The sequence below is a fragment of the Sabethes cyaneus genome, chromosome 1, assembly GCF_943734655.1.
Source record: "Sabethes cyaneus chromosome 1, idSabCyanKW18_F2, whole genome shotgun sequence".
NCBI lineage: Eukaryota > Metazoa > Arthropoda > Insecta > Diptera > Culicidae > Sabethes > Sabethes cyaneus.
The window spans coordinates 4,762,687-4,772,434 of NC_071353.1; the positions used below are offsets into that span (position 1 = coordinate 4,762,687).

The 9,748-nt window shown below is 46.9% G+C and overlaps 1 protein-coding gene across 1 annotated transcript; it reads right to left on the bottom strand.

Moving 5' to 3' along the window:
- Nucleotides 1-37: 37 nt before the first annotated feature.
- Nucleotides 38-7,148, bottom strand: LOC128734617 (DNA polymerase epsilon catalytic subunit 1). Its single transcript, XM_053828902.1, has 5 exons — nt 7,047-7,148; nt 6,864-6,987; nt 5,650-6,804; nt 578-5,344; nt 38-517 (listed from the first exon to the last, which is right to left on the bottom strand). Exons 1-5 carry the CDS (start codon nt 7,097-7,099, stop codon nt 38-40), a joined length of 6,579 nt encoding a protein of 2,192 aa, XP_053684877.1. The 5' UTR covers nt 7,100-7,148.
- Nucleotides 7,149-9,748: the final 2,600 nt, after the last annotated feature.

The following is a 9,748-nucleotide window of genomic DNA, read 5'->3' on the forward strand; positions in this document are numbered from 1 at the left end:
TACAAAAGCAACTGTGATTAGGATAGAATTATTTACCTTAACAGGTATTCAGTAGATGTTCGATGGTTTCCTTCAGCAAAGGCATCTGATAGTCATCGGCTACCTTTTGAAACGTCGTCAGCAACCGTCTAACCTCTTCGGAGGAAATTAAATTCTCAAAACTGCCCGCGCAGGTGCAAAATTCTGCCAAATTTTCTCGCTTGATTTGTTTACAGCGACCACAACGTAAATCCTGCAAGGTGTAGGACATTATCTTTCGTTGGACCGCATCCAGCAAACGCATCTCGATGTCCACGCTATCGTAGTCTACATTACACTGAGCACACAGCCACACCGGACGGCCATCCTTGAGGGCGCGATAGTTGTCCTTGCATAGATCCAAATCGCGACAATGGTTGCACGCCTTGCAGATCACTTCATTCAGCACGTACGATTTTAACGGGTCCTTCCAGACGGCTTTGTCACTGAAATCGCCGATTCCGATTAGCAGCAGCATGTTTCGCCGAAGAGTTGTCAACTGGAAAATGAAATTATTTAAATTACTGTGACCTGTTGTAAGTTGGATTCAGGAAATTACCTCTTCTTCGATGTCCTTTTTAACGCCTAGAACTTTGCATAGCGCTTTGACGAATTCCAGAGCCGGACCTTCCTTGCCTCGGCCGTAGTTTTTGTGCATCTTCTGTACCATTTCGTACGCAACGTGTGACTGTTTCTTGAGGGCTCTTGCGCCGGGAACGCCTTGGGCTAGGGATTCCAAATATAAAACCAAAAATTTGTCAAAGTACTCCCGGCATCGGTTCTCTTCCGGCAGCAGTTCGGCCATGTTAAAGTTCATCTCCAGCGAAAGTTCCTCCTCATCTTCTGTCGCTGGCTCTTCATCGTTAAGCTCTTTGGGAATGTTGCCCCGAATACCACCGAAATTGGCCGAATCTATCCAAAGCAAAAACACCCAAGACTGTTGGTAGGACAAGAGCACGCTATGAAACAGCTCCTTATTTCGAATGCTTTGCACAACGTAGTCCGTATAGGCGATCGCATCGATCACGGTCTTCTTGGCCGTGTTGATCACAATCCGATTGAAGTCCGCGTAAACGATCTCCGCCTTCAGTCGCTGAAACTCAGCGATAATTTGCAGAAACAGTTTCCTCATCAGCGTGTTCAGAGCACGTCGCAACGCCGGATCGTAGAGCAGTGCTTTGGTCGAACGCACCCAGCGGTAGAAGTGTATGATTTGAAAATCGGAGAAAATGTTCCGATTGATGGACACCTCTCGCAGCCAACCGTTCACCATCAATCGCATCACGCGGAAAGCTTGCGAGCACAGGGCCGTTTCGTCGTAGCTCGGTAACGTCTGAACGCCCTGGTTGCTGATCATATCGTCCAGCGAAGCCTGCGGAATAACGTCGAACGTGATCGCAGACGATGCACCTTCCATCTCCTGAACCTTACTCGCTTGCAGCAGTGCTGAAACGGCCAAACTTTCAATGCTTAACTCGACACAGACACTATCATGGAAACCTGGCCGATTCTGAACGACCGAAATAGTGTCTTCGAATTCGGCTAACAGCCGACTGTCGTCGCCTTCACGTCCTCCAAGATCGGGCCGTGACCCGGGCGAACACCAAAGGATAAAGTTGTGCTTCTGCAGGTGACGCGCGTAGAATAGATCCGCCCCGAAGAGCACCGTATCGGAAGGCATGTTGCCCACCGGCAGATGGAAGTAGCGGCACTGATCGAGCATCAAATCGAACACGTGGTTTAGGTTGAGGAAATGGCGGACCATCGAACGAGCCCCATGCCGTTGCCAATCGAGCCCGGACAGCAGGGAGGCATCGTCGGCGATGTGGATGTGCGATTCGGGAAACTCCAGACAGGCCGGCAACAGTTGGTTTAGTTTCTGCAGCCCGAGAGCGGTTTGAACGCACAGAACGGTTGGACCGCGCTTTTCGTCCTTGTAGGTGGTGAGGGCGCGCGAAAGGCGTTGGTACACTTGCTTGCTGTCCACTTCCATGTACGCCTCGAAGGTCATATCGGATGGGGGCAGATTTTCCTCGGTGAAGTTTTCGCTGTTGGATTTTAGAAGTGCCAAACGTTCCGACGTGTAGAGGGATTTTAGGGTGGGCAGCTGATTGCTGCGGACGGTGTCCAGAATTATTAGCAGGGCTTTCTTGCTGGGGCCCATGAAGAGACCCCACATTTCACGTTTTCCTGATGGGATGCTGTGCTGGTAGAGGAAAATTTTACGTAAGTTGGCGCCGTTTTTCAGGTAGGGAGTGTGCGAGTAACTTCGCATTTCGAGCTGTTGGATGTTGAACGAGTCGAGGTCTTTGGTGGCTAGGGTTGCCAGAGTTCTGGCTTCCGAACGCTGGACGGCGCAGAGACAACCCAGTTCCATTAGTGCGCGAAATTCTAGCGACAGCTGAGTTTCGTAGATGCCTTCGATATCCGGCGTCGCCAGATCGGCCAGCATTCCTAGGCGGTTGTCTCGGAAAACTTGCTCCGGAACGACGTACTGATAGAGGTGGTAAACGGGACGGGCTCGCGGCAGAATTCGGTGAACCTTTTTCCACATGGAGCCTTCCTCGGGTGGAGCCGGAGTTCGCTGGTTTACGTAGAAGATCCTCGGTACAGTTAGTTTGATTTTGTGCAGTTCTTCGCCGACCATCGCCCATATGTTGAAGTGACCCATATCATCGTTGGCGATAATCTGAATCACTTGCCACGTTTGTTCGATTAGGGATCGCTGAGTTTTTCTCAGAAAGCCACCCAACGTCGTGACAGGGCGAGCCGAAGCTGAAGAACTGGAAGGTTGATTATCGTCGTTCATTCGTGATCGCTTGCTTTTGGGGTCTCGGAATTTGCTACGTTGCGCAAGTTGCCATTTCCACTTTTTCTTGTGATATGCTAGCCATGCCTGGAGTTCTTGGTTGGTGTCCCCCGTAGGAGGTGGGGCCCCGAGTGCTTCGCGCCAGGTTTTTGGCTCTGGAGCCGATGGCGAGGAGTCTGCTTCATGGGAGGGCGTTCGTCGTCGTTTTGAATTTACTACCGGAAGGTTAGGTCCGACGCTAGGTGATCTGGAGCGAGGACCAAAGTCTTCGATATCTGCGATTGTCGGTTTCTCTTTTACTGTGAACATTTCACTGATTCGCCGTTGCTTCAAAGTGTCATTCTTTTCCAGCATCTTCTTATGCAGCCAGTCCGGATGTTGCACTCTTGGAACTGGATTATTCAATCCCTGTAAAGCAGCCGGTATGGTGATGATCTTCTGGATCGTTCCTCCCAATCTCTCAATATAATACTGCCAATCGAGTACGTCCCGTATATCTGCGTCACCCATCGTGTTGTCCTTCAACCATCGTCGCAGGTAGTGCCTCCTGACGCTCGGTTCCGATTGAAAGATAGCCAGCGGAATTGCACGCTCCGTTACAGGCGCCCCGTCCGGTTTCTTCGAAATGATAAACTTACAAGCCAAACCGGCATCCTTTACCATCTGATCCCCGAGAAACTCCGCCAATCGCTTTGCGGTCGAAATCGAAGTCGATTTCTGCTCTCCATAATCCTCCAATTTGCGCGACATCGAGCGATTTTCCGAAATCAACTCGAACAGCTCGCTGTCGGGCATATTATGACCCTTACTGTACAGCACGTCCAGCCAGTAATCTGCAATTTTCGCGACCGAAGCGTAGCACTGTTCCAGAGTGGAACCCTGCAGAAACGCTTCAAAGACCGAACTTTGAAAAATCTTAATCAACTGCAACTCACCACGACGCTTAACCTCGAATCCCTTCAATTCCGCCAAGGAACCATCGAAATTAAAAACCGCGTAACGTTTCTTCAACTTTTTGCCCTCCTCTTTAGCCGCCGGCAGAACCATAGCCAAATAAGGACCATCCACCTCGAAGAAAATTGAATTTTCGTCTTTAATCGAATATTCGGCCGAACTGCCCGGCTCGTGCGGTTTCTCCAGTACATGGTACTGGTCGTTGGTGAAGTAATCCTTCACCATCGTATTCAGCACCGCATTCGGGTAGGACACATTTATCTTCTTTTTCTTCTCATGAGTAGAAAGCACGGTAAACTCCTGCGGAAACGAAGCCGGCAGAATACACCAAATTCCATCGGTGTCCAGCTCCAGCGGACGACCAACTCGTTCGATAATCTCCCGAGCTTTCGTAATGATATTCGCTCCCGTCAAGCACACAATGCCAGCCATGGACATGCTGTGCCAACGAGCACCCTTCCGCATCACATACCCGTAGAAAGAATTCAAAATACATTTATGAGCAAGTTGCAGCGAATCATACAGCACTTCCCGACCTTTGGCGGCTTTAATTTCTCCAGCATCGCCGCTCTTCAGAGCGGCACTTACTGCCGCTTTCGCAACCTTCGTCAACGCTTTATACTCGTAACGTCGATCGCGAAAGGCTCTCACCGTATCCACGTAAAAACTGTTCTCTTTCTGGCAAATCGTTGAAGTCCTTGTCTCCAGGCTCGTAATCTTCGTCTTCTTGTATGCCTTGCGGCAGTAATCGCTCAACCGTTTCTTTTCGTAATTTGCTTGATCCTCTTTCGACAGTTCGTGAAAGGCTCGCGGCGGACCTCCGGGAAAAAGTGGAGGAAACTTCTCCGTTTCCAGCTGCTGTTGAATACGCTGAAACTCGTTCCTGGTTGCTGGCAACATCTCACCGCGCCACATCCACTCCATATTACGCTTACACCTAGCATCCGGTCGATTGTATTCGCAAGCCGCACAATCCGTCTCCGAGACCATCGACGAAGGCTGCAATCGATTGGTCAGAATAATATTCGGATACATCGCTCCAACGTCCAGATGGTAGATCACCGGTTGCTCGATTCGCGTGGGAGTATCGTGCAGCTGCTGTAAGGCGGCCTTAATCTGTTCCGTTACTTCCTCCAAATTGGTTACCTTTTCCAGTGGAACCCCCTCCTCGGTTACGATCGCATGTTCCAACACCTTCTCCACATTCCGCTGCAACTGCATCAGCATGTCCTGATCCAAACGGAACCGAGTGGAAATATCCGCCCGGAATACGCCCGATTCCAGCGCTTCCACATGACCACCGACGTAGGTTTCCGAGTCCAACACGTGCCCGTCGGGCGTCAGTTTATTCAACTCCGACATTTGCTTGTTCGGAAACACAATCCGAACGCCGTAGGCTTCCTTCATCAGCAGCATTTCGCAAAGCGTTCCCGAACCTTTCCGCAAAATTTCATCCGGTTCCATCGGAATAATCGTTGCCAGCGCAAAAATGAACGGATGAACGTATTTCATGTACAAATAGTAGGTGGCCACCGCATCCGACACCGAGTAGTTGGAGAGAACCTATCAAAAGTGGAATTCAAATTAGAAATCCGTTGGTTTCCTCTACCTATATATTCCTATATTAAAAAATTATTTTATGAATTTTTCCGGCTCTTCCATTATAACCTAATTTAAGTCGGTTTAAATGAAACACATACTTTTCCTTTTTTAATCTACATGTGCGTTTAGGCTGGCATCTAGTGACATGCAACTTGTAACAAACCGTTGCCGATTGTTTACAAGTAACTATGACAACGTAACACAAATAGTTAGGTTGTCACAGAAACAACATTGAGGCAAAGTTGGAAAACCACAAACCAACAAACCTGCGGTTGCTCGACGGCCATCTTGCACATCTCCTCCGGGTCCAGCTCAACCGGATCGTACCGCAGTTTGCTCTTGGCGACCGCTTTCAGCCCGTGCGACCCGACCGGCAAGTACGAGTCACGCTTCACCCAGCACAAGCAATCCATATGCATCGCCGGTCGGCACAAATAGTTGCCATCCCGGGCGTTCACCTTTGAAAATCCAATCTCACGTTTCATGTCCAAATCGTACACTGCCGCTCTGGTCTCCACAAATGGCCAATCGAAAAAATCTCCGTTATAGGTAACGAAAATGTGTGGCTTGACATCCAAAATATGATCGAAAAATCTCTGAATCAAACTCATCTCATTTGGCTCGTTAAACACGATAAACTGTCCCTCGAATTCCGGCTTCGGAGTGTACTCAAAATCCTCGACATCAGCGCTGATTATCTCCCGATTGGTAATCAAATACCCCTGTCCATCGATCATGTAGGAAATCATCATAATCTGATCGCTCTGCGCATCCGGAAACTTTAACGGCAGTTTCGTCGTTTCGATATCGAATGCCAGCACCACCGGTTCCGGTCGATCCAATATATCCGGCCGGGATGTAATAATAGGCCGTTCATCGCCGCCCCGACATCGCATCGTGTACCACTGTCCACAGAAAATGTTCAAATCAATCGAAACCCGCACATGATAGGGAACGTCATGTTCGCGCATATCAATAATGCTGTCATAAAAATCCTGGTTCAGACTAGACCCACTGGACGTCTCTTCGGATGCCACAGCAAGCGAATTGCTCAGCATCTGCATGTAATAGGTGTTTGCCTTGTCACGTTCCTTGTTCTTTCGGACTGCCGCGTTTAGGTCCTTTTTCACCTTAGTCATGTGGCTGGTATTAGCAAATGTTAGCTTGAGCAAATTTTGCTTCAGACCACTCAGATGATTTGGTAGGTCGAGATCCTCCCGCTCGACGTGTTCCACATTCAACAGCTGGCCGGAGTATTTTTTGGCCAAAAATTTTGCCACTTCTAACGAGTGACCTTCTCTGGTGATCAATAGTAAATACGGTGCGTAAATAACCGTCATTTTGTACCTGGTACCATCCATCTGCAGAAAGAACAGATCAAGAGCGGCGACCAGTCGGCGATCCTGATTTAAAATTTCAGTCTGGAAAAAAGAGGAATTTTCGTTAAGCTGGTCAATATTGCCGGTAACCGATTACTCACCGAATGCATATTGACCAGATATCCGGTCCGTTCTTGGGTGTCCTTGACACGATCGTATCCATACTTGAGGTCAATTTTGTCATTTTCCTTCGACTGTCGATAGCCGATTTCGTTTGTGTCGTCTCTGAAATTCGAACAACCTTCAAGTGAGACTGCCTTGCAATGCGAAATTCGTTAACTTACCCGTCTGCCTTTTCTGCAATGTACTTTCCAGTGTTTTGCACAAACTTTGCCATTGATTTGGAGAATTACACACAAAAACTTTGCACAGAATAGAGAATAAAACGCAAAATAAATAAGACGTTGTTTCGCTGTCGTTCGAACGACAGTAGTTCGGCAGGATTTCCCGCCGTTTCTTCCTCTTCTATCAAATCAAAGATCCATCAAAAATGTTATTTTTCGTGCTTGGTGCGCCACTCTGTGTGAAAAAATCGAACTAATGGTTGATTCGGTTATTTAATCTAGTTCACCACTGGATCAGGGGCATCAGGTTATCAGGCATATTAATAAAACCAGATTGTCAATAATGATTGAAATGAATAAAATATTTTTTTCAAAGTGAAAAAAACTCATACACCGTCAATGACAGAGGTACGTTATCTCGATTTTAACAAACGAACGCCTCGATTCTGGTAGAATGAGAATTCTACCAGAGAGAGAGAGAGAGAGAGAGAGACAGAGGGTCGATCAAGAATTTAAAACCGAAATAATTCGGAGTGTACAAATTCCACGGCAAAATTGGTAACATCTATGTAAGCTCACGCACCGTGCTCCTGCGCTGCTCAGCCAACATTGATTCTCGATTTTTTATATTTTATTGATCCGATTGAACGGTTTATTTGTGCTCCTATCAGTAATAATTTTAAATATAGAAATATATTAAAAGTTATAAATATAGAAATAAATAGTAGGATAAATAAGATTATTAAAAAAAATAGTTACTGTCGGTCGGTCAATACATAAAATCAATTGAAATAATCTGTCCTGCCGCAACGCAGCTGACCAATTTTCTGGAATATCGATCATTTGCCACTTGCTGAGTCCTGAAGTGAAACACTACGAATTTGCGAGCGCTCGTCACGCTCGATCTCTAGGAAAGACCAACGGCAGAGGTCGAGTAAGTCGCGAAATACACGGCAACACGCCAGCTTGGAGCCGGTGGCACCAACTAGCAACATTAGGCGATCTAATGGAATGCGGTTCAGCTGGGTGCATGCAACTTCATGCTGGATTGTCAGGTACAACTTCAACATCTAACAGCGATAACACAGTTTTTCAACTTAATAATAAATCAATGGGTCAATAAACTAAAGATCGTTAAAATACTCACCGAAGCCAACCTCTGAAAATGACAAGAAAAATATATATCTAAAAAAAACAATCTGCCTATAAATTTACCTTCTGATCCTTCGAAGACGCCGCTTGTTTTGATGGTTGATCGTGTTCCTTTCGGATTGGTACCGAAGGAATTCTGAACTGAGGAACCTACAAGTTAAACATTTTATTGAAAGCACATTTTCCTGCCTAATCTTTAGTCCTACCGGTAATTCGTTAATGGCGCCATCTTTCTGTGACCTGGAAAGCAATTGGCTCTGCAACCCTAATCCGGGATCTTGAGCGGTGTTCACTAGAGCAACTTCCGCAGGTAGCTTATCGTGTTCCTTTCCGGCTGGCACTGAGGGAATTGTTACCTGCGGAACCTACAACCAGTTAAAAGTTTTATTGAAAGCACATTGCCGTCCATAATCTTTACCCACCTGTGATTCGTTGAAGGTACCGTCTTTCTGCGGACCAACTCTGCTGTCACCTTGTGCCTTATCCTGACTAGCAATATTCAGCGAAATTGTTTGACTACTAAGTCCTAATCCGGGATCTTGATCAGTGTTAATTAGTGCAACTTCCGGCGAAACAAGATCAGTTGGCACAATCGGTACTTGTGGCTGTAAAGCAGCTTCTTCCACCGCAACAGGCATAGTCCTATCGATTAGCTGAAGTTTATCGCGGCCTTCAATTGTAGGTGGTTCCAAAGTCGAATCGATAATATTTCGAACTGTGCTTGATTCTTGGATTGAAACGAGCTCGACCTGTGGTACGATAACATCGCGCAGGTTTGACTCACGACGATTTTCTCTCGGCAATTCTCGCACGTTCGGAACTCTACGATTTTCTAACAAATCATGGATCACTTTTCTACCCGCTTCGTACATATCAAAATCATCAGGGAAACCAAAATCGTAGTTTGTTCGCAATGGGAAAGTCTTCTCAAAAGTGTCATCAAAGATACGAGCTTTTCGATATAGTTTTGGAACTCGTTTTGCCTGTGGCGGGAGGGTGGTAGAAGAGTCTGACGATAGCGTAGGCAAATTGTTGGGAGGAACTATTTGTTCGTGTGCCGGTTCCTCTTGTTGCATTTCAGTGTCTACGTCCATTTGCTGAACAAGTATTTGAGGATTTTCTGGAGCCACCATCTGGAATGGAAAAAATTAAAAGTAGAAAAATAACTTATTGAATGAATAGATACTTACAATTTGATCACGTTCTACGCAAGGCTGAGCTCCTTCTGGTATATCCACCTAAAAAGGAATATCATATTTATTCATCATAAAACCAACAAACATTGATGGCAATCAACTTGCATTGACAGGTTGTGCACGGTGGAGCGGTACGTATGACGGTTTTACTAAAGGGGTTCCAGCTGGGATATCACTAACATCTGCCGCCTCCAAGTGAGACGTTTCAACCGGTGCCCGCTGCCGTAGCATACTGGTTCTAATCGATGGCACCGGAGTACTGGTCGTAAGTCTACTAGGAGCTCGGACTGGCAAAGGAGGGTTTTCAACGCCAATAATCTCATCGTTTCCGAGATCTTCAAACATGTCAGTACC

Excerpts from the sequence above, each read along its gene's own strand:
- LOC128734617 (XM_053828902.1), bottom strand. The coding sequence starts at position 7,099 with ATGGCAAAGTTTGTGCAAAACACTGGAAAGTACATTGCAGAAAAGGCA. Across the intron at positions 6,805-6,863 it reads ATCTGGTCAATATGCATTCG|ACTGAAATTTTAAATCAGGA; the intron begins GTGAGTAATCGG and ends TCTTTTTTCCAG. Across the intron at positions 518-577 it reads AAAAGGACATCGAAGAAGAG|TTGACAACTCTTCGGCGAAA; the intron begins GTAATTTCCTGA and ends TTCATTTTCCAG.